Here is a 25,246-nt window from a genome sequence, read left to right as displayed (position 1 = left end):
CGTCCTTTTCCTTGTCTTTCCTTTTTCTGTGACCTTTCCAGCATTAGTATTCTAGAGGAATACATGGTGTACAATAGGATACACTGCTGAAGGTGTGATAACCAACAACAAGCCCAGCATCATTTGTGTGCTGTCTCCCCACTGTCACACACTCTTAGCGAGACAGAACACTGGAGGGGAAAACAATTGCTGGGGAGAGACGGTGTGCTTCTTTGTCAATGACACAGGACAAAACCACAGAGTAGGAGGCAAAAGAGGTAGAGGAGATAAAGATAAGATGAAAAGTGTATTGCTTCCAGTTATGGGAAACTAAGGCGCTGAAAAAAGGAATCTCATTTTGTGAGAATAATTTTACCTCAGAGATTTTGCCTCAGGTGAACAAGGGTCTCTCCTGCTTTACGAGACTGAATTAGCCCCAGGGAAACAACTAGTAACATTTCTGAGGTCTACAACTTTTAAATGTAATATGAACCGGTACTTTTATCTGTAGAAAATCTGTATTTGGGCTCATTCTACTGTTATGTACTAAAGGAAAAAAATGTGTATTTAAAAACAACTTGCTGTTTTTAACAGAGCCAGAGGCGTACCGCACCCTAACACTTGATTGTTCATAGGTTTAGTTTTTACTTTTCAGTTTTCTTTACTGGGATTGATAAGCTCACAGAAACACAATGAGCTCTGGACTCATAACGTACCCATTACATCCCTGGTTAAAATCCAGTGTGTCACATTTTTACACACTACACCTTTTTGTCATCTATTTAATTTTGACAAATGAAATAGATCATTTTCTCAGACACACTGGGTGATTGCTCCCTTTTCACTTTGTAACTAAACAAGGATTAATTATGTTTAAAAGAGTAAATGAATGAATTTGTCCTTTCAGGCATGCCGCTATGGCCACGTTCAGCACTTGGAGCACCTGCTGTTCTACGGAGCTGACATGAGCTCCCAGAATGCATCTGGAAACACCGCCCTCCATGTGTGTGCTCTCTACAACCAGGTAACTAGCTGTTTTTTGTAATTGCTTGTGTGCTTAGAGAGTGGGGTTTTCTTCAGGAAAGACATGCATATTGGACTGTTGTGCGATACATGATTTACATCCAATATTCAGGGGCAAAAGGAAGAAGAGGATTCATATTCACAGAGCTGTGCAAAGCGGCAGTTTGTGGCAAATTCTTAATTGAATGTACGGTAGGGCTGTGCGATTATGGCAAAAATCATAATCACGATTATTTTGGTCAATAATTGATATCACGATTATTAAATACGATTATTCATTGACTTTGAAAACATCCATTTATTGAACTTTAAAACAAATACAAATAATAATTTGAACAGTATCTTTTTAACTGTTGATTACCCTGAACGTGTAATTCAACTGAAAAACTTTAAATAAATAATATCAAAATAATAAATACCAATAAACAAGATCAACAAATATTTTGGAGCACACTTCCAAAAGCTACTAATCATATATAAATATGATAAATACAAATAAATTAGACCAAAATAAATTAGATCAAATATGTTGCAGTGCAGTCACAACCTAGCAAAGCAAAATAATTGTTTTATTCGATTATGTTGTTTTCGTAATTGTGGCAGGCCAAAATCGTAATTGCGATTAAAATACGATTAATTGCACAGCCCTAATGTACGGTATGTGAGCATGTAGGATCTAGCTTGTTCTCCTAGAGTTGTAAGAGCAGTTTCTGTGCTTTAACGGTATTGGGGTTGAGCTTTATTGTCTAGCTTGAGGACACTTGTGAAATGTATCGATTTGTGGTTATATGGCCTTCTGATTTGCAGGATAGCATTTACACCATGCTATGCCTCTTTATGTGTGTGCTCGTACATGCACACTTGTGTAGTTAAGCTAAAGGATACCTCTGAGTAGTGGCAGTCTGAAGCAGATGTATCCTTTACCTGGTCATTATCTACACTGTATTTGGTGGCTGTTTTGATAATTGACTGAAAGCGGATAATCAGGAGAAGTGGTCTAAGTGGGATTTTGACAACAAAACGGCCAAAGATCAGGGGTATGTCTGCCATATGTATTCACATCAGTCATTAATGCACTCTGTCTGCTACAATTTGGATGAAAGCTGCAAACAGTGTTTTGTTGCTCTGATACCTTAGAGACTATCAGAGTCAGAGGAGGACTGTGTGTACAGCGTTATTATTTTGTGTGGGAGTTATTATAGTGATTACCTCAAGCTCTCATTCATGAGTACACACTGAGGATCTTACCTTGGTCTGTATTGATAATAATGTTCTGTTTGCACAGCATGTCATAAAGGATACGGCCAGGGTATTTGACAGCTTTTCTATAAATCCCATAACAGATTTTAAAGAAATAATCCTCTTTAATCTATATCCTATATCCAAGGTGATATTCATCGCAAAATAAACTACAGTGCCCACATTAGTGGTGATGACACCCAGTGCAACGATTAAGTGTTTTTAATTGTTTTTAGGCAACAATAATAGTTGTTTACAATATAAATGGATTGTGGTCATGTTATAGGATGTGTTGGCAATAAGAAAAACATAGAACATTTACAGGCTTTTTCTTTAGGTAATCCATCATTTTCATAAAGATTAGCATCAGCTTGATTCTTTCAAGAAAAACCAATCAAGCACACCTGCCAATCTCCAAGAGTGGCTGAGAAGATGATTTAGGTCGTATAAAATAGCTCATAAAGTAATAATATGATTCAAGGGTCTTATGAGGCTGTGATAATGGGAAAGAAAGGCATAGTGTATATTTTAAAATATGAATGAATGTGTTCTATATCAAGAGAGGTACATGAGGACACCGGGCCATGAGAGCTTCAAATACTCCTGGGAAAAAGATGAGAGTAGTCGGGTTCAGTGTGTCCATATGTTGCTCTTTCCTGTTTGGTTGGATGCTCCATAAGTAACATGTAACTTGACGTTCTGCAAAAATGCTTTCCTGCTCCTTTGGAAAATAGAGAGTAGTGCTCAGTTCATAAACATTGAATGAGCACTTTACTCCTCTCTCTCTCACTCACTCTCTCTGTCTTTTGCAAATGAACAAGTCAAAAAGTGTGCATTCATGAATGTGTTTACGTGATGTATTTGTAGCTGTGTACTTTGTGCACATGTTTCAGTCATGAGGAATGACCTGGTTTAACTGAACACCATTCTCAGGAGTGTGTGTGTGTGTGTGTGTGTGTGTGTGTGTGTGTGTGTGTGTGTGTGTGTGTGTGTGTGTGTGTGTGTGTGTGTGTGTGTGTGTGTGTGTGTGTGTGTGTGTGTGTGTGTGTGTGTGTGTGTGTGTGTGTGTGTGTGTGTGTGTGTGTGTGTGTGTGTGTGTGTGTGTGTGTGTGTGTGTGTGTGTGTGTGTGTGTGTGTGGTGTGTGTGTGTGTGTGTGTGTGTGTGTGTGTGTGTGTGTGTGTGTGTGTGTGTGTGTGTGTGTGTGTGTGTGGCACAGCATCAAGATTTAACAGGCTGTTCGCAAAACATCCACGTGACTGAAGTCATTCGGTGTCGCTCTTGTCAGTGGAGGGCCGGCGTGATTGTATGTGGACTGAATATAATCAAAGAGATAATGAATGAATAGTTTTATCTACTCATACAACTTCTTTTAAGTTAACAGTCTTGTTATGGTCACACTCCGAGCTCTTGTCTACTTCCACTGTTTAGTATGGCTGTTATCCTGCCAGTGGAGTCGAACACCACGTCGAGCTGATTGATCCCAGATACAGTGTCTCTTAGCGGGTTCCAGCAGCCTCGAATCAGGCCTTGCTCGGATGATTATGTACCATTACAGACAGAAAAAAGGGCTTTGAATTGACCAGGAACCTTGTCGTCTAGTGGCACAGATCAATACATCCATATGGAGAGAGAAAAGATAGTGTCAGAAAGAGGTAAAGTTGGGAGAGAAGATGAACAGCAAGATAACATAATTAGCAACAGTATAAGCTTGATCAATTGTTCTATTGCCCAAGTTTGTCTGGCCATTAACATTTACTTACTGAGCTTTTAGCTAGGCCTGGCATATGTGATTAGCAGCAATGAATGAATGCATAGCAGGGGTCTTCTACCTGGCAGACAGATCCATGGGAGGTGCTGGGCTGAATGATTGAGAAATGACACAGTAGGCAAGGCAAATGGGGACAACACTGATGAGGGAAATGAAAGAGAGGTGGCACAGGACTAGTCCAAGTAATGCAATCTTGGTGCAACTCTATAATAAGCTGTATGGAAGAAGTCTCAATGTATTTCATGCCACAGTGATTGTAGGCTGCAGTTGTGCACAATAATGAGGAGGAATTCAGAACTAATTTACAGTGTTGCAGCAGTAAATTACACATTTTATGTGCTTCAGATTAGTCACATTCCAATGTAAAAAACAAGCCCAATGTGCAGTGAAGGATGTCAAATCTGCTTATATCTAATGAGAGAAGGGATCCTCAAATGTATAAACATGGCTGGGAAGAGGTACCATCTGTCACACTCTTTACACATGACTGACCCGTGTCAATGCTGTAAAGTACTTTCCTGTGTAGATAAAGTAATCACATCTAGAAACCATGGTGAGATCTACTGGAAATGTTTCCTTAATGAATTCCTATAGGAAGCCTTGGAGAGAAGAGAAAGACAGATGGCCTTCACTGTAGTGTGTGTGTGTGTGTGTGTGTGTGTGTGTGTGTGTGTGTGTGTGTGTGTGTGTGTGTGTGTGTGTGTGTGTGTGTGTGTGTGTGTGTGTGTGTGTGTGTGTGTGTGTGTGTGTGTGTGTGTGTGTGTGTGTGTGTGTGTGTGTGTGTGTGTGTGTGTGTGTGTGTGTGTGTGTGTGTGTGTGTGTGTGTGTGTGTGTGTGTGTGTCCTTGTAAAAGAGTGTAGAATGTCTCAATAGCACACATTATAGTTGAATTGAATTCAGTAGTTGTTCTTAAAACTTGATTTTCCTAAATATGTAAGGATGTAACATGCGTTTGATAATGTTTCACCACATAAAAAAATCAGCAAAAGCTACAACTTGTGTTTTATTTACAAATGTATCAAAGAGGAGAAAGATGTCCCGTCTATCATATAGCATTCCTTCAACACTTCTCTCCAGCATTAATGTATTGTCCATTATATAACAGGTTTTTCCTAAAACTTGTTCTATGACCTTGTTTTTTGTGGCTAAAAACAGAAAGGTACTAACTAAAAAACATATGGTGTTCATTTCGATTCATTACGCTGCGTGTGTGTTTGTGTCACTGTGCATGCAACTGCATAATGTATGGTTGATTAGCGATCATCACACTTTAAAGCCGCAGGCATTTATCTATATAAGTTTTTAGACCCTGAGCAGTTATACTGTATGGGCTATTAAATGGTAAATGGTCTGTACTTATATAGCGCTTTACCCAGTCTTTAAGACCCCTCAAAGCGCTTTACATACTACATGTCGTTCACCCATTCACACCCATTCATACAGAGCAGTGTACCTAACTCTAGGAACTAACATTCATACACATTCACACACCGTTGGCCATGCCATCGGGAGCAACTCAGGGTTAAGTATCTTGCCCAAGGATACATCGACATGTTGACTGCATGGGCTGGGATCGAACCCACAACCTTCTGGTTGAAAGGCGACCGCACTCCCTCGCAGCCACAGTCGCCCTATTAGTAGTAAGAGTGATCATACATTATTCATAACACACATGCTCCATTTACAAATATCCCCATGTCTTTACCATCCATGTTTACATGTACGTGCTAATGCAGGACGCCATGGTCATTTCAGGGCACCCACGTAGCTACCATCTGTGTATTTTACCAGAAGAGGGTGCTCCAGTTTGTTTGTGTTAACCTCATACATATGTTGCAAGACCAGTTAATCAGATACACCACGGATAATGAGGAAAATCACATGGATCTGTTGACCTCATGTTCAAATAGTGTGTGTGTGCATGTCCCTCAACATGACAGGAGTCACCAGAGTTAGTGTGCTGTGTGTAGAGCAAAACTAGCCGCGTTTATTCTGCACTCAGTGATGAATAAAAAATCAACCCTTTTTTCTCTTTAACACTCAAAACATTATATACTGTAGCAATAGTTTGAGACAAAAGAGAGAGGGAGAGAAAGAGTGTGTTGTAAAACTATATAGGGTGTCTGTTTCATCCTTGTTGTAATGTGTTTCTTGGATTTCATTCATTTCAGCCTCCTTTTGCATTTTAAGTATAGTTTAGCCAATGCTTGGCCAACAAGCTCTACGTTGAATTCCTTTTATAAAATACAGTGTTTTACTACACTTACTTGAAAATGTTGTGATTAGTACAGAGCATGTTGGGGTCTTTTTGTGTCTCTTTTCTTTTTCTTTTTTTCCTGCTATGTTTACTGAAATTCAAAGATGAAAGTATATTAAAACTAGGGCTGGATGGTATGAGATAAAAGCAGTATCAATGTAAGTCTGGACACTAACAACATTTATTGGCACGTCACCATTATAATTTGTTAAAATCTTACTTTACAAGTTCAGTGCTACACAAAGACATGGCTAAGAGTTCAAGTCAAACCATCCATTTCAACATGTATGTATTCCACACTCGTATATATTAAAAGTTAAGAGCAGAGCAGGAGGTCCAGCATCTCTGACTTAATTAAAGGCCATACAAAATATGATAAAAGATCAATTGCAGCTTGTAGCATATTACAATTATTTGAATGTCAAATTCAACACAAACAACCTCACCCATCGTCTATCTGCTTCTATTATTAGTCGGAGGGTATTTAGTGTTTTCCCTATTTCCTTCTAAAAATCGCTTCATAGTTAATTAGTAGTGAATATGGTTGCATTGTAGATAATTGTGTGTGTGCGTGCATTGTTGCTCATTATGCACTTCATCTGCTGGAGTCAATGCTCACACTTTCAAACATATTGTGCTGTAATGCTGCCTCTGTTCAAATGTTCTCACGGCACCGTTTCTTTAAATCTAATATTTCTGTTTGAATGTTGCAGATGGTAAAATATAGTGACATCTAAAACTCCTAGCTAACCAACCACACAAACATGTTGCTCTCATCATTCAGGACAGCTGTGCACGAGTTATCCTGTTCCGGGGGGCCAATAAAGAGATAAAGAACTACAACAGCCAGAGCGCCTTTCAGGTATGTTTGTTATCCAAAGCCTCTGCATGCCATGGGACTATTAACATCTTTGACATGTCAGAGCTAAACGGATTGAATGACTTGTCTTACACAGATAAATGCTCCTAAATTGAATTTATTGAAGTCCGTGTAGAATTGAGACTGACACTTCCTGTGGAAATCAAAGTTGTTTCTGCACAAGGCAGAACATTGCCACACATACTGATGTTAAACACAACAAAGGAGTACATGTGTAAAACATTATGAGGAGAGTGAGCGATTTCTTTGCTGACAATTTTTTGCTTTTTATCTTTTGTGTAGCTTCTGTCACTTATGTGTTTGCTCCTTTCCTTCCCCTGTCTCTTCTCCATCTCCAGGTGGCTATTATAGCAGGAAACTTTGATCTGGCTGAAATCATAAAGGTCCACAAAGTATCAGATGTTGGTAAGTTACAGTAACAGCGGTGGTAGTATTTCTCTACCTGGCTGCCTCAGTGTTTCATAGGTTCAGACATGAATGAGGTATCAGGGAGCGATCAGACTGAAGAATGTCTGAGCGTAGATAGAGAAGCTCAAAAAACATGGTGAGGACAGGTTATAGACTAAGCTGTGTGGAAGTGAAGGGAAGGAAATAGACATGTAAGGGGTTGAGAAGGATTCATGGATTTGTTGGATTCCTGCTGAGCAGTTTCTCCTTGACTTATACATACTGGGAAACTCTGCCATCTAGTGTGGACACAATGTCATTCAAGGTTCTTTATTTTGTCATACGACACCATACATATATAATAATACACCATTATTTTATATTGAAATGTGTTACGCTCATATTTTATCCCATTTAACAAGAAGCAGTTTCAAATGGGAACCTTATGAACCTCTTTCAATTTACACTTTATTACATTTTAAATAAAAGTTGTGCCGCCTTCTTCATTGAACTTTAAATATACTTTAATAATGCATATAAGAACTTATATATACAATTTCAAATATTTTGTAGGTTCAATTTATCATGAAGACAATATTAAATTCCTAGCTACAATAAAAACCCAGCTCTGCCTTTCTGAAACATCTAAACGGATATCCTTATTCTTTGTTTGGGTCTTCATTCTTCAGGGGTCAATGTTAAAATGTCATCATAGTTATTAATATATAAATGTAGTCCTATATTTTATAGTATATTTTAAATGTGATTCTTAAGATTCAAAGGCTTTACTGCAGTACCAGATCCTCTGAGTTTCTTGTTCCTAACAGATAATAAAATAAGTATTTTGCAAATGAAATGAAAGCACAGCCTACTGTCAGATAAGTGCAACCGTTTAAATACTTTGAGTGACCTTGAGATGTGTGAAATTGCAGTTATCTCCCCATCTAATAATTCTGTTCACTGTGCCTGCTACAGTAGCTTTATATATTATGGTGAGACTGTTAAGACGTGTCTCTTCTTTCAGTGCCTTTCAGGGAGACCCCCTCTTACACCAGCCGTCGACGTATGACAGCGGGACCCCTGCCCTCGCCACGATCTCTGCTCCGCTCTGCGAGTGACAACAACCTGAACGGGGACCACGATCACATCCACGGTCAGGCCCCCAGAGAACCTCGCGGTCGGCAGGGTCACTCCCCCGTCCCCTCACTGCGCAGCCTGCCAGCTTTCGGTCAGCAGCACAGCAGCCTCGGAGAGGTAAGACGAAAAGGCGAGACTGTGCAGGTTTGACTGTATTTTAATTGTGCGTGAGGGCAAATTTGAGCATTTTCAAAGTCAGAGATTACAAAACAAGTAAAGACGGGTTCTCTTTTATCCTTTCGCCTGTATCTACTTGTCTTTCGTCCTTTTTGTATAACTAATGCTGTTGATGTATTGTGATTTTAAGGGTGTCCTTTATCATCTGGCCGGGGACAACAGCTGGTGTGGTGGGAATTTATTTATCAAATATGGATAGAGAATCAAACCATTCAGCTGTCTCTGTCGGAGTGTAACTAACAACATTGCAAACAAATCTTCTTAATAAGGAATTTTCCCAAGCTTAGCTAAGAAGTGTGAGAAGTAGTAAATATAGATAAACATTAGCAAATAAGAATCACACAATGATATTATTAACGTAAGTAAGTGAGTATAATATTTTTCTATTACACTGGAAATTAGCAATGTTTGCTAAAGCTGCCCCATTTACTGTTTTTTGTGACGGTTGATCAATGGGGACTGTCCACGACACTATCAAAAAATAAACTAAAAATGAGAAACAATTTGACACAATCCCATGATAAGAGTGCACAAAGGGGATTACTGTGTCTTACATGTGCATATGAAACCTGTCTCTTCTTCTGTGTCAGAGCCGTCATGGAGAGATCCCTGACAGCAGTCTCCAGAGCACAGGTAGCTCCAGATCCTCCCATTCCCGCTCGCCTTCGCTACATCACATGCACGAGGAGGACAGGCCGGTCCCCAGGAGGTCCCACAGCCATGGATACCCTCATGGACACAGCCATCGTGGAAGACTCAGGTCTGTAGGTTTCAGTTGACCTCAGTTTCTTTTATTGATCTAAACTGCTTTTAAAAAAAGATTGTAAACAAGCACATGTCTCTCCTCCTGTTCCTAATTCATGTCTCACACTGTCTTGGCAGTTTATCTAGAATCTAGATCATCTGTGATTGGCCTTGTGATTAAGCACATCCTTTGATATTCAAACTGAATTTAAGTCACCAGCGTTCTGCAGTTTCTTCCTTCTGCTACCGGCTGCTACTGGTGATAAACATGACATAACATTTATCTGAGCCAAATCTTGTCTATTTATCCATCAATCAAGCCCAGGCACATATGATAGTCGTTTTCCTGTCAAACTGTATTTGCAACCAGTCCAAAAAGTAATCGGCATAAAACATAAACTAGGAATTGAAAATGAAAATGTGTAGTTTTATAGTGGCTGATTGAAACACTGATCAGTATGAGATCTGGTATAGTAATTTAATTGGGTGTTTGGGTTTGAGGGCAATGGTCAGTGGCATCATTTGTGTCTGGCATAGAAACATTACTCTTTATATAACAGGTTAGGCTGAAATACAGCATTTCTCCTGCTAGGAGGATGGAGGGCAAATAACCTACTTCAGATCTGTGTGTGTTTGTCTCTGTGTTTGAATGGGAGGCCATGTATAGCTTTCACAATTCAGAGATAGACAGACGGAACACGGCTAATAATGATCACCATGGGGACCAATTGAAGGTTTCAAACCTGCGAGTGTGTTTGTATGTCAGTTAGTGTGAAAGAGGTTGAGGATACATTCTGAGATTATGGCTATGATGGATGTCATTAGCTGGCCACTCGGTTCCAAACAGCCTGTCATTCGGCTGATACATACATCCACAGATGTAGTTGTGCTGCTGGGGAACAAATCCCCCCCCCTTGTACACCGTGCCATTAGACAAACTGCACAGTAAACTAAGGCTCTGATCACATCTTGGAGCGATAGATTTAAGTGGTCGACTGACACTTGGTTTGTTAAGCTTTTTATTATGATCATATGTCAGAGCAAGATTACCTACGTACAGCACACACCTAATTTGTGTGTGTGTGTGTGTGTGTGTGTGTGTGTGTGTGTGTGTGTGTGTGTGTGTGTGTGTGTGTGTGTGTGTGTGTGTGTGTGTGTGTGTGTGTGTGTGTGTGTGTGTGTGTGTGTGTGTGTGTGTGTGTGTGTGTGTGTGTGTGTGTGTGTGGTGTGTGTGTGTGTGTGTGTGTGTGTGTGTGTGTGTGTGTGTGTGTGTGTGTGTGTGTGTGTGTGTGTGTGTGTGTGTGTGTGTGTGTGTGTGTGTGTGGGGAATTGCATTACAGACACAGCACCAGCCTTACTCCCCTCTCCCTTTAATACTCTCCTGTCACTTTACTACATCCATCAAAGACTCTGTTTCTCTCTCTCTCTCTCTCTCATTCACACACACATACAGACACACTTAAAAATATAAACACAATGCCATTAATCTGCACTATGGTTTGCAGCCACAGAGCAAACACCATTCTTTATTAAATCATGTAACATGCTCACATCAAACCGCATAGAGACTAAAGCTCTACAATCTTCACTCAATCTTAAATCACTTTATATAAAGTACATTAAGTTCATTAATAAATTCACACTGGAGTGTTAACCACCCACCACTCATTCTATGAATTTCGTTCCTCATTATGGTAACAAACTAAGTGCATTTTCTTCTGCTATATCTGGCACTGCATTGGCATAATTATTTAGTGACAGAGAAAAACATGTTTTGCTCTGTCATTGTGCACAATGCTTATTGTGTAGTCAAAATGCTAAGCTAGAGAAAAAGGAAACAGTCCGAAAGAAAAAGGAGAAAGCAGGTTTAGTATGTCTGCTGTGTCCTGGCCTAAATGGCCTTCTGCACACAGGGAGTTGTCCTTTAGTGTGCATCACACTTATATTATGTAATATAGTGAGGTGAATGTATTAAAGTCCAAAACGAGCAGCTGGTCTCTATGGCCAGAACCTGCACCCAAGTGAGACTGATGCTGTCCTTGAATATTTTCCCTCCAATATTTCTCCCTCCCTGTCTCTGTTTCTCTCTCTGACCTTCTGTTATGCCCACGGTAACTCTAGAGGCATTATGGGTACCAGGGGAGTGTGAAATTAGCTTGGCCGGTCAGCAGCCCGCCCATCGGTTCCTGTGGAACTCACCATCACTTCCTCTTCTGTGCGTGTGTTGCCAGGGTTCAAAAGCTCTGCCAGGCCTCAGTAGAAGTTTGGATGGCGACAACAGAGAGGAGACAGAGGCTCATTAACACTAGATCAGATGAGGGAAAGCAACAAAGCTAACCAGTACAAATTAAAGCAGAAAAGTGTGTGTAAAACATCTCTGTAGTTAACATTTTAATAGGACAAGAGGCTGGCTGATGATATGATAAGGTGACACATTTCGTTAATTGGCTACTTAGCATGATGTGCTGTCAATACAAAGAGATAATTAATCATCAAGAGGGCTCTGTCTGACAGTGTCAGTGTCAGAAATTGGGTTATTAAGCATTGCACCTTAAACATATTACTCAGTCTTGGTTTGGAGAGGAAGCTAAAATAGATTGAAAAATATTATGTTTCTAAGCAAAGTAGGATCTTTTTCAATTTCAGTTTGTAGCAGAAAATTCACATTTTCAACAACCTGCCTTGTAATGTCATTGTAAAATGACTTTTTGCCAATATCTATTAATTAAAATGTTTTTTTTGCATAACATCTGACTGGTTAAGGCAAGAGATAAAAAAAAAAAAAAATACTTGTTTTGTCAAGTTATCAAATCGTTTGCCAGCACCATGTCTGTAACGTCGTCAGAAAGCCAGGCCATTGGTTAAACCAAGTGTCCAGGAGATTTCAAAGCAGGTGGCTGAATCCTCATTTCAGATGAAGATTAATTTCAGTTGCACAACATAACCTCAAACATGTTGTCATATAAGGTCGTTGTGGTAGCTTGTGGTGACAGTAGCAATAAACGCTTTTATTTCCTGCTGTTGTGCTATAGGACCCCTGTTGTGATGTGTAATGTCAACATTAAGCCGACGGTGGTATCCAGCTCCTTCACCTTTTAAATCTCTATTTGTAGCTGTTCCCTTACCTCTGTTTGACCCTTTATCCCCTCTTCTTCCTTTGAATTAGTCACACCAGTGGCTGTTGTTGTGTAGATTATACACAACTCGTTAAGACAGCCAAGGGCTGAGCTACACAGAGAAGAAACGAGGACAGGGATAGAGAGGAAGGGGAGGGGGAGAGTTGAACCTCATCAAAGCAGGACACAACGGTATTGGTTTGTGCATGTGATCATTTGTGTCAGAGGGTGATATTGATTGGCTAATGGTGATTTTCGTTTTGCAGTTCACAACATGCTAGTAGCTTATCTACATGAAATACTCTCGAGTATCTCTTGGCAGTAGTATCTCCAGTTTGTGGCAGCAGTAGGATAATATGCTGGCGTTGATGTCTCTCTTTCCACTTTCTCATCTCTTCTTGGGTATATTTCGAGACGTTCCCGCCCCAAGGCCATACTGGATATGTTATCCATCCGGCGTGTTATTTGTCTTCCCTGGGGTTTACGTCACTAGTTTAGCATATTCAGCCTGGTTGTTGGCCCGGTAAGAACCTCGATTTTGGAGGGCCAGAAAAAAGGTGAAAAAGTAGCCCTGAGCCGGAACTACCCCTAGTGGAAAACAGAAAAAAAGCAAACCCGACCCGCTTAAACCGTGCTACGTGCTGCAGTGGAAAAGCACCATTAGTTACCCATCTCCCCTCCACACACCCACAACACTCCCTGAGGGACTTCATCAGAAGCCTCCTTCAAGTCCGTTAAGCTTTTAGAGTCTTTTGTAGTCGTAGCCTTTCCAAACTCCTTTCCAATAGTCAATAGACAGGATTGCTAATCATTTAATTTAGCAGTGAACATACAATCCAAGCCATGAGACTATAGTTTGGTCTTTAAATTAAATGAAATGACAGTAAATCAGAAAAATTCACACATATTAAAGTGTAGTGAAAATATTTTAATGTGGGTAAACTATTTACTGACACTAGAGTTGGCAGTGTGTGCTAAATGGTTTGTTTATCATCCCCTTTCTCAAATTGAGGTGGAGTTTGGGGTTATGTGTTAATCACGCCAATTGACCCTTTTCTAATTTTGCTTAATGGTGAAGTCTCTGCAAAGCATTAAGCTGTCAATGTGCCAACAGATTTGCTGTTCACAACCTTAAAAGGTTCTGCCCAATGATTACACGTTCTAATTGCACCGTGATAACCATAAACACTCCCATATCCCGCCAAAAAAAGAATAAAAAGAGCATGACTTCATTCAAGTGCAGCAAAGCAAGGACAGAGTGATAATTATTGGGATACAAAATGTGATGCTGATTATGAATGTGTTTGAAATGTCCTCATATGACATTAGATAGATGGGCAATTTGAGGAAAGAGCGTTCTACCTGAGGTTGCATAGCAGTCATGTGAGAAAATCTACAGTGAAGCTGCTTTTTTCTGAAAGCATCTGTGTAAAAGGCCTTTTGTGGCATTCAGAGTCGTAGGCCGTTCACAGATTTCTACTTCTGAATTGATTTGGCTGGACTCATTATTGAGCTGTTTAAATGTTAACCTGCCTTTAGTGGTCTCACATATCCCAAACAAGCATCTGAAGTTATTTTCTTGAAAATTCGGAAAAAGCGTACTGCATTTGTGGAAAAAGATTGTTGGCATTCGTTCTCATCTTCCAAACAAATACCCCACCAGTGCTACCTTCCACACATACCACATTTTCAGGGGTTGAAGCCCACAGATGAGAGTCCCAAATAAAAATTAAAATTAAAACAATATTTGGAATCAAGGTCTCTATAGCTGTAGTGTACTTTTTTCAGTGAGATTTTTTCAGTGATTTTTCAGAGATGCTTGAATGTGTGAGAGGAGAATCTATAGAGAAAATGGCCAATTAAGGGACAATAATCCATGGAAGGCTTATTATTTATGACACATGGACAGTTTTGGAGATACAAGTTCATATTATTGACTTATCAGTACATTTGTTGGCTGTATTTTCTTTCCTTTTATTGACAGTTGCCATAGTTACAGAGACATGGCTGGTGTCCTAGGAAACGATGAAGCTTTTGTAATACTCTGTATTAGAACTTTGTGTGTATGTGTGTGTGTGTATGTGCATGTAATGGATCCTGCATCTGTATCTGGTAAAAGCTACTTATAATGAGGCACGGTGCAAGAGAATAAAAGAGAGGAAATATGCAATAAAACCGAATGAGCAAAAAAATAGCTTTTGCAAATATAGTCAAAGTTGGCATATAAAAAGTGAGAATCATGTTATACTAAATTCTTTAGGCGAATAGCATGTTAAAAATCAATACAACATGGAAAAGCCAATATGCATACTAGGAAAATAAAATTGATATATTGATCTTGGTGGACTATACAGTATATCGTCCAAAATCCAACAGGAACACTTGATCAACAAAATAGGGATACAATCTTTACAAAAACATCAAGCTAAACCACTCTGGAGACACGAGAAAATACTGAGTATTTGTTGTGTACCTCTACTGAAGATGAATAAATGAGAAACCCTTGAACAGTTTTTAAAGCGTTCTGATCACAATAACAACAAACAAGAGTCTGCTCTTTGTACTCATTTGGTTTAATATCAAGTGACTGTAAAAAGCTTTCTGGTGGACCCTTCCAGAGTTTAACTGTATTACATCCAGAAATGTTGTCTAATAATGTAGAATTAAAATCTAAAATATTACCAACTCGTGGGTGGATCATCATACTAATGCTTGCAATAGCAACTTAGACTTAAATGTGATGAAACATGCAACAGATATTGATATCAAATGAGAAATTGTGTAATCTTACATTGTAAACGTAAAAAGAGAAACATTTATATCGTAGATTTTCTTTTTAAATTAAAAATACATTTAGTTATACATGTATATTTTAAAGTTTTAAGTTGGAAACTGCACATGAACATTCTAGATAGACATTTTGAAAACCCATATGTATCTATGTGCAGTTTCCAATGTAATCCTCGTCGTGTGTAACATAAACGTGTCATTAAAACTGGGTAGAGAGCAGGAACCATGTCCACCCTCCCTTCTGTCTGACATATAGATAACATGTGTCAACCTCACCATCATCAGCTCATTGCAGGGAGCAGCTGAGGTCAGCATGTGTACATAACCTCACAGATGGTGTATGTGTAGGTATGGGGCAGATTTAAGTCATTGAAATAGATTTGCTTTAAGAAATCACATTATTTGGCTCTCTGTGTCACTTTATCAAAGCCCTATTTACCTGACTCTCAAGCCTCCCCTCCTCTTCGCTGCTGATGTTCATTGCTGAGGCTCAGACATTAACATGCGGCAGCCATCCCGGCCCCTCAGTCCCTGCGGTAATTGGAAAGCCGTCAGCAATCCGTTGTTTCGATGGAGCAGGGGGGCAGAGAAAGAGAGGCTGTGTGAGATGGGGGGGGGGGGGGGGGGGGTGCAAGAAAAGCAATAGAGTGTTGGGGAAGGAAAAAGACAAACAAGGCTTGAAATAAGGAAGGGGGCGGATAGATGAATGGAGAACGAAGGGTAAAGGGCACATGAGGCTAGAATCAGGTGAATGGAATCTAGAAGGTGAATGATACAAGCTGGCAGGAGGCTAAATGAGGTTGATGGATAGATGGGGATGAAGGAGATGTCTTTCAAGGAAATGTTCTTCTGAATGACATCAAAGACCAGGACATAATAAAGTTGTAATACATACAGTAAGCACACGTTCAAGTAAATTCTACATCAGGTAAACATGAGGAGAAACTGCTGGCGGTGGCGGCGGCTTATATTTTTATTAATTGTATTTTTAATTTGTTTCAAAAATGTGCTTGAGAGAAAGCTCGTGACTTCAAACAGCAGACTGATGCTGAATGTATCCTGCACAGTGGTGGCAAAGTGTGATGAATGAATACTAGGCGGAGCTCTGCCGCTGCTGTATTAGAATTCACCGCCAGAGAGAGAGAGAAGGAAGGAAAGAGAGAGAGTGGAGATGCAATGCGAATAAATGTTGAGAGGGATTAGAGGGTGAAATGGAAGCGAGAGAATGAGAGAAAGAAGGAGGGGATTCAAGGCAAAGAGAAAGAGGGAGGAGCAACAATTAAACTAAATGGGCTGGAGCTTTTTGCCCTCCGCCCTACTGCACACACACACACACACACACACACACACACACACACACACACTCTCACAGCCTGCCTCAGGGAGCCATGGCGCATGCACGCTTGCAGTCAGACAGGCAGCAGGAGATCAATCGTACTCTGGGACCAGAGTGTGTATGTGACTGTTAGCGATGTGTTAGCAACATGCTGGTGGTGGTGGTGGCGGTGTATGCCATGCAAGCGGAGGTGCAATAGTAGCAGGAGTGGGGGGGGCTGTCTGTGTATGTGCCTGTGCGCACGGCTATAATGCACATAGAGGGCTTGTGGTGTGTGAGAGCGAGCGAACCGTCAAAGGGGAGGGCAGCCAAGGAGCGCAGCAGCAGCACGAGCAGCAGTAGCAGCAGCAGCATTGCCAGAGTGTGTGTGAGTGTGTGTGTGAGCGAGCGTGTGTGTGTGAGGGGTGGAGGGGAGAGGAGAGGCAGACGCGGCGGGACTCCCAGGAGAAGGAGCGGGGAGTCGGGAGCAGACCCAGCCTCTCTCCTCCACAGCAGGAGGACCAGGACCCAAGGACAAGGCAGCGTCTGTAACCCAGTCTGGAGCAACTTGAACTGGGGACACAGGGACATCTCTGCCACTCTGGAGGGGGGGTCTTCTTCTGGAGCCCCAACTCAGGATGTGTTTGAGTAAAGGGGAGCTTTCAGACGGATGTGGCAGACCCACACAGAGAAGGACACTGTGCAGTCCCTCTTATCGTTAAACATTTCTGCCTCCACCTCGGTTAGGATGCGGGGGAGAGTGGAGAGATAGAAGGAGAGGGTAAAAGGGAGCAAGAAGGATATTGTCTGTGCTATTAAAGAAGGCAGAGAGGGAATAAGAAGAGGAGGAGGGGGGGGAGAGTGGATGGGAGGAGTGTCCTCTCCGCTCATGAATGTCCCATGGAACACTGACTGTTGACTGTTGATCGGCAGGCGTTGGACTTGTTTATGAACCGGTCCCTGGTCAGCCTAGCAACCGGGGGGTGTCACTAGGTTGCTGTCCCGCTGACAACCATGTCGGTGACCACAGGCTTCAGTTACCAGCTCCCTGGAATCACCACAGTAACATATGTGTTTGTTTACAGCCCTGGCTCAGTGCAGCGAGACCCAAGCCCCCCACATCACACCCCCCCAGCGCTGACAGGCCCCCGCGGGCCCAAACGGAAACTCTACAGCGCTGTCCCGGGACGTACCTTCATCGTGGTCAAGCCCTACACGCCACAGGGGGAGGGAGAGATCCAACTCAACCGAGGAGAAAGAGTCAAAGGTAAATTGTCTGCTTTTTTATGTGTACTTTGTGATCCTTCCCCGATGCTGTAACTACTTCTGTACACTACAGCTGCTAATATTCTGGACTTCATCACTACTAGGTATGTTTAGGAACTCCTGTAAAGTTCTCATGTGGCTCCCATGAGCTGGGTTTGTAGCAGAACAAAAGAGGAGACATTCCCATGCTCTCATCTGTCTCAGATACAAAGCACACCATCACTTCAGTATGTTTTTGGCTGTAAAGCAGTTATGTGATAGCACCTGGAAGTCATTTGAGTGTTGTTTGGGCTTGACATGGGAACAATCATTTCATCCAGCTTAACAATGTGCTGTTTTCTGCTTTACAAAGAGGTGCAGTGGCTTCGCTTTCATGTGTTTGTGCTTTTGTCTCTCCATCCATGCTCCACTCAAGACTATGACCATAATGACGTAGAAGGTAAACTCCATAATATTCTTCTCACCCTGTTTCTCTCCCATACACTTGAGTGTGTCAACCCCACACCTACCTCGTGTAGTAATGAGTTCCTGGTCCTGTTTGAATCCACTTGAGATATGTGCACAATCTCAGTACAAATCTGTGATTACTTCAAGGAGAGCGCATGCAAATTCAAACAGGTCCCGTGTGCGGTTGGTTGTTGGTATGCATACACACATTGTGTCCTTCTTACTCTCTGAGATTACTTCCCCCTGAACGTCTTACTGCTTTCCTCCCTCCTCTTATCACCTGTCCACAGACACCCAGCTCCACATTGACCCTACATCCTGCCACTTCACATACATCACCATGGATCAAACCCACATTAGCCTAATGGAAACAGTTCCCTCATGTCCTCAGAAAGGCTGGAGAGAGAGATAGAGGCCGCACTCATGCTGAGACCTCTCATGTTCCTTTCAGATCTACAGAGGCACAGGAAGTACAGATTAAGGGTCAATTTAGAATTTCAATTTTTGTATTATTGTTTTCAACCACAACATATGCACGCAATGTTATCTCTCTCTCCCCTCTTTCTCAGAAACATTCAATAGCAAACAATCCACAAACACTGGTCTAAACCCCTTCCCTCTGCCTGAATACAAACTTAAGTATTCCTTGATGTTTTTTCCTCCCAGCTTTTGTGACCTTAAAAAACGTTTATCAGTGGATCCCCTCCTGTATGCTTTGATGCCTCACCTTTATAGTAGTGTGTCTGTTCTTTGAGAAACAGAGCTGTCATTTCCACAGGACTTACTAACAACAATTCAGATTTAACAATTCAATCTCATGTTTTTTCTGAATGATACAGTATTGTCTGAAACAGTGATGCATACTGATGTTGACACAAATGTTATCGGAAATGTGATGACTCAACAGCAGCCAGTGTGCCTACATCTCCTGAATGAATCTGCTGTCACTGGCTTTTCTGTCGGTGCAGCTGAATCCATAACCCTGCCACTAATGTGAACACACAGTATTTTGCCGTTCTTTCATGTTGGCCATGCAGGAAACAAGCTTACAGTCGCATGGCTGCCAGCACCATGACCGAGCCAAGTAAACCATCTGGCTGTGATATGCACCACTGACCATCATAGCCATTACTGTGTTGCATTCACTATACTTCCGTAGTCCTAGAATAGATGAGAAACACGTTGTGGTTTTCAACTGCTTGTTGAACATCTTAAAGCACAGGCAGTTCAGGTTCTATGCATAACGTTTGTTTTGATGACCAAATGGTGTTTAGGGCATTAGTCCTAGCAGGGAGTGACCATCCCCGCTGCACAGAGAGGCTTGGCCTGAGAAGCCACTTCCTTTAGGAATGGATGACCCTTGGTTTGTTACATAATGCATTTCATCTAATCTGCATTCATAAATGGATGAGTTGCTAATAGTAATAGGGCTCATTCGCAATGGAGGACAGAAAGAGGTAGGGCAAGTAAAAGAGAGAGGAAAGGATAGAAGGATTTGTGTGTGTGTGTGTGTGTGTGTGTGTGTGTGTGTGTGTGTGTGTGTGTGTGTGTGTGTGTGTGTGTGTGTGTGTGTGTGTGTGTGTGTGTGTGTGTGTGTGTGTGTGTGTGTGTGTGTGTGTGTGTGTGTGTGTGTGTGTGTGTGTGTGTGTGTGTGTGTGTGTGTGTGTGTGTGTGTGTGTGTGTGTGTGTGTGTGTGTGTGTGTGTGTGTGTGTGTGTGTGTGTGTGTGTGTGTGTGTGTGTGTGTGTGTGTGTGTGTGTGTGTGTGTGTGTCACTCAAACACTGACATCTTGATTCCTGTTTGTGTATCACTAGCCATACCAGAGGAGTGTGAGGAGATCAGACTGGGTAAATCTCACTAAATGTCTGTGTGTGTGATCTGTGTTAGTGTCCTTGCATAACCATAACTGTGTATTAACTACCCTGGTAGTATGGCAGACTGGAGGTTGAGGCGAGGGAAATTATAAGTCCTACAGAAATAGATGTGTTCCACTGTGTAGTTTAATGAAGACCATTTTTGTTCTCATGGAGACATACTTTAGTTGTCAGCAGTAGACTGTAGCACATTCCCTGTCAAGTGTGTTAGTAGCTGTTCCTTTTTGATTTGATATTTTTCTTGAATATTTATGAAATGCACAATATGATGATTTATTGTCTACTTCTCGTAGTGGCGGATGAATGTCTGGACTCAGATGGTAAATACAATATACTGTAGCGTTATAGCAAAAATCTTCATAGCATTTGATTTATGTCAAAGTAGTTTTAACTCGTAAGACTTGGTTTTGTAATTTTAACTTGGTTCATTAAAGTGAGCTGAAATTAGTATTATGTACTATAATGGGTGCTGTAGCAATATAGAGTTATATATTGATGACAAAAGATTTGAAAGAGCACACAAACGAAGGAGTCTGGCCTCTCAATTTGCTCCAGCTGTTTTGGCAACTTTAAAGCACTTGAGGTTGAGAGGATCTGCACTGTAAATATTGCATTCTTGTATACCGTTGTTGTTATTATTATTACTATTAGGATTAGGATTTTTAGTTTATTTAATCCCACATGGATTAGTCACAGTAAACCATACCACATATTAGACTCAAACTAAAGAAAGCAAAAAGCACAAATGACACTCTGCTATCAGTTTAAGTTTAAACTCAGGGACTGCCAAACGTGAGCGAGAAGGTTTCATCCTGACACGTGTAGAAATCCCTTTTCCTGTATGAAATATTACGTTTTAATAGCCTATAAGACTTGTGGTTCTATCCTCCCTTGCCCTCTCAAACATTGACTTGCAGATTAAGTAGTACTCAAATCTTTTGTGGTCAGCATATAGTAGTAATATTATCATGTATGTTGTGGTGGGATAGTGTTAGTAACTTAACTGTAGAAAGCCAAGACGTATTTAATTGAAATACTTGTTTATCAATTATGTATTAATTTGTGTGGTGACTTATAGCTGACATCTCGTATACTGAGGACGATGAAGATTGTGCCATAGACATAAGTGATGGTGATGATGATGATGATGATGATGAGGAACTTGAAGGTAAAATTATATATTTTCTTTTTGATTCAGAAATAAGGATGACGATGTGTAAACCGGTATTCATTGAGCATCTTCAGGTTTATTTCAAGTTCACAGCTTTAATCCACGATGTGAACAAAGATAAAAACATACATGTAAGATTGAGATCATATCTAAGTGTGAGAATGACTTTTATGGTTCTCAAAATTGGCATGTGGTTTTCACATTTTCTTCCTTCATTAGTCTAGCACTGATAGAAGCACACACTGTTTAGTAAACCACACTAGATTAGCCTTAAATGTCTGCTTAGTTTTCCCATGAGAAAGAAATGTATCCACCAATTTCTGCTCCACAGCTTGGAAAAGCTCCCAGTCTTTTCTCAGTGATTGTCAGTCCATTGGTCAGCTGTCTGAGATCAATGTCTCTAGACAGCCTTCGTCTAGACAAACAGCCCCGCTGTCCGCCATTTAGGGTCATCCACATCCAGCTCTCCAAGCACACTCTCTTAGTCTCAGTTAATGACATCGGTTTGTCCTTCCTCACTCAATGGCTGCCACTGCACCACAGAACCAGCGTGCACTTGATACGATGGTGTGTTTGAGGGTATGTATTTGTGTGTGTGTTGGTGCGTGCTACAGGTGGGAAGATTGGTCGACTAATTGATTAGTCAATCCACAAATGAATAATTAACTATTATGATCATCTATAATCAATCATTTTCATGCAAAGATGAAAATTAAAAGAAAGAAAATGCCCATATATCAAAAACTGAAAACGTAATTTTTACGTTTTCAGTTTTTGATATATGGGTATTTTCTTTCAGATATTTAAAAGCATCACCTTGAACTTGAAGGCCAAAAATAATTTGATTAATCTAGAAAATAATGTTCAGATGAATCAACAATACAAATTTTGTTTTAGGTGAGCTCAATAGTGTGTCACTGATTGCGGTACAAAGAAATGTGGATGTTTCCCGGATGATCGGATGTTGTGGTCTGTCTGTGTGTACATGTGTGTATCCTGTTGCAGCTGTGTGTGTATTTGATGATCCCTTTGGTACACTCCATTAACAGCTCGCCCGGCCCATCCCCCCACCCCTCTTGCATCCTGTCTCTATACTCATTCCCCTGCTCACCCCTGTGTTTGTTTCCACTCTTCCCCTTCATTGATGTAATCTGATCTCATCATCTGGATGGACATCTCTTGAAAGGCCACTTACTGTCACCATGGTAACGCACAGGGACACATGCCACCGTTACCTGGTCAAGCTTTTTGGACACTTGTGATCGCATACACACCCACTCTTCCAGATACAAACACATCCGCACCCATATACACACTTGCTCTTAAACACACACCGAACTGCAGGTTCAATTGTGACATACAGGAAAACTCAAAGATATTCAAAGGAACCGATGTGTGTATCAACATGCTGGTAACCCCGCTGGGAGCATTAACTGCACTTTCAGGACATTATTCTCCTCAACAAGGTGACACATTTAAGAGCATGCTTCCGTAACAATGTATTACATCTCACACACACAAACGCGCACACACACACACCACATACACCTTCTCCAAACGCCATTATAAATCTTGCAGACAGCCATGAAAATGAAACCGGCGCAAGTAACGTTGAGATTAGACATTCACAAACATGATTAATGAGGTTTGACCGCACCAAGTGTGTGTAGAATATTAACACTGCTATGGGCAGTGGAGGATACCTGAACTAGCTATACCGACACAAACACACACATAAATATAAAGCAGGTATTATTGGATTATTCCAGTTCCAACTTCACACGGGCCCAGAAAGCAGCTGTTAATGCTGTAATGATCTCTGGGAACACACACAGTTCCTCATCCATTTACTTATGCTGGCATGCTGATCACATGCTTGTATAACTGCAAAAGCCTTCTGCTGAAATAATTGCAGGTATGCTTCTCTTTGTACCTGGGTCTCTTCAGTCGCACCTACCCGTATATGTACACTGATGTAAATGCTTGTTTTGAACAAGGAAAAAAGTCGGTACATTTTACAAATGGACACTGCATTTTTTACCACAAAGCTTGCTATTCTTAAGACTAAAATGCATGTGCATTTGTCTGTTACCAAGCAACAGGTGCTAAGTGTGTAACAGGACTGACATGTAATTTAAAGTCAGAAAATAATGATCAAATTATGCCTTTAGTGAGTAAAATCAGGTTGGATGAGAACCATTGTGCTAAGTGATGAATTTAGACTAAATATTATTGTTACCTTCCCACAGTGAGCTTGAATTGAATTAATTAGACTTCCTCTCTGTCTGGTAATAACATGAAGTGTATGCTCCCACACCGTGTGTGTGTGTGGTATTTCTGTTTTGTGTAAGAACAAGCATCTAGTCATTGTTATTCGGTTCATGAAGTGTGTATGTGGCGTGCATATTTGTGAAAATGTGTTAGTGTTTGTTTGCATGTGCCTCTGTGTTTTTGTCTTCGAGCAGAACAGTGTAAGTAATTGCCTCCCACAAGTTAGATAAACAGCATTTTTCAAGTATTCAGAATAATAATATTCAGCCTAATATCTGAGGCACATATGGAAGAAATGTTTCTCTGTGTTTCTCTGCCCTTGTTCTGCCTGCCTGTCTGTCCTCTTTCTATCTCTTATACCGATGCACACAAACATGTACATTTACATGTTCATATATTTCAAGTGAATATACACATTGTGAGACCTAACTTACATTAGTTATACCATGTTTCAGCTCATATCAGGGATGTTGATACATTTAAAGTTGCAGTATGGCAACCCTTTAAATGTTAATGACTGTCTGGAGTCAGATGGTAAATACAATATAGCATTAAAGCAAAGATCTTTATAGCATTTGATTCTTAGCTACTAAATGTTTTGGGGTGGTTTTGAGGCGTATGAATTTCAAAGGGAAAAAAAGCCCTACTGATCTGTCAACATGTGTGATTTGTGCATGTGGAAACCAGATTGCTGGAGCCCCTGTGGCTTTGGCTGTGGCTCTTTATATGATTCTAATGATGGCACTTAAAAGCCTAAATCAATTTATAAATGGATTGCACAGTTAATGATTAACAAGTAGTATGAAACAAATCGAATAAGTTAATGATGAACAAGTGACGATTTATTTTGGCCAATGTATGTTTACATGAGTTTTTCAATGCTCACATCCTTTTATAGGTATACTGTCAGATAAAAAACATTCTAGGGGCAGAAAGTAATTTCTAACTAAACTATTATTGCTTTGAGAAAGTGTCACACAATTCCTGTGACCACCAGGATGTTTATATTCAAACAATAGCTGCATAACCTAAAGGGAGAGTGCAAACACATGCACTGTTACTGTAAATACAAAAATGGTCTTGTCTTAGGTTAAAAGTGCTGAACCTTCCTTAAGGCTTAAACAATAGCATCCGTGGTACACACCATATGACATTTTTGAGCTGTTTCCTATCAAAATCTTTATTTTTTCACCAATTACACATGCTTACTATCCATAACGCAACACTGCTTTCTCTGCTTAAATATGATCCATAGATATGAAGGGTAAAGCTACAGGAAAGATGAATAAACATGTATAGACAAACATATTATCTTTTCATAGTATGTCCTCATGCCCCTCACTAACCCCCACATATAATGCAGTCTGCATAGAAGAGAAGAGTGTGATGGGGATGAAGGGTTTT

At 40.7% G+C, this 25,246-nt stretch overlaps 1 protein-coding gene across 1 annotated transcript in view; it reads left to right on the top strand.

Annotated features, from left to right (window-relative positions):
• The window catches only part of shank3a (SH3 and multiple ankyrin repeat domains 3a), a 149,535-nt gene that overhangs the window by 77,082 nt on the left and 47,207 nt on the right, over nt 1-25,246 (top strand). The window contains exons 8-13 of the mRNA XM_034141816.1: nt 887-1,003; nt 7,052-7,129; nt 7,486-7,552; nt 8,559-8,788; nt 9,439-9,608; nt 17,899-18,080. Coding sequence (XP_033997707.1) covers nt 887-1,003; nt 7,052-7,129; nt 7,486-7,552; nt 8,559-8,788; nt 9,439-9,608; nt 17,899-18,080 — 844 coding nt within the window. The remainder of the gene's footprint in view (nt 1-886; nt 1,004-7,051; nt 7,130-7,485; nt 7,553-8,558; nt 8,789-9,438; nt 9,609-17,898; nt 18,081-25,246) is intronic.

This window comes from Trematomus bernacchii, unplaced genomic scaffold (assembly GCF_902827165.1).
Source record: "Trematomus bernacchii unplaced genomic scaffold, fTreBer1.1, whole genome shotgun sequence".
Lineage (NCBI taxonomy): Eukaryota > Metazoa > Chordata > Actinopteri > Perciformes > Nototheniidae > Trematomus > Trematomus bernacchii.
The sequence above is the reverse complement of the archived record's forward strand: the minus strand, read 5'-3'. Positions and strand labels throughout refer to the sequence as shown.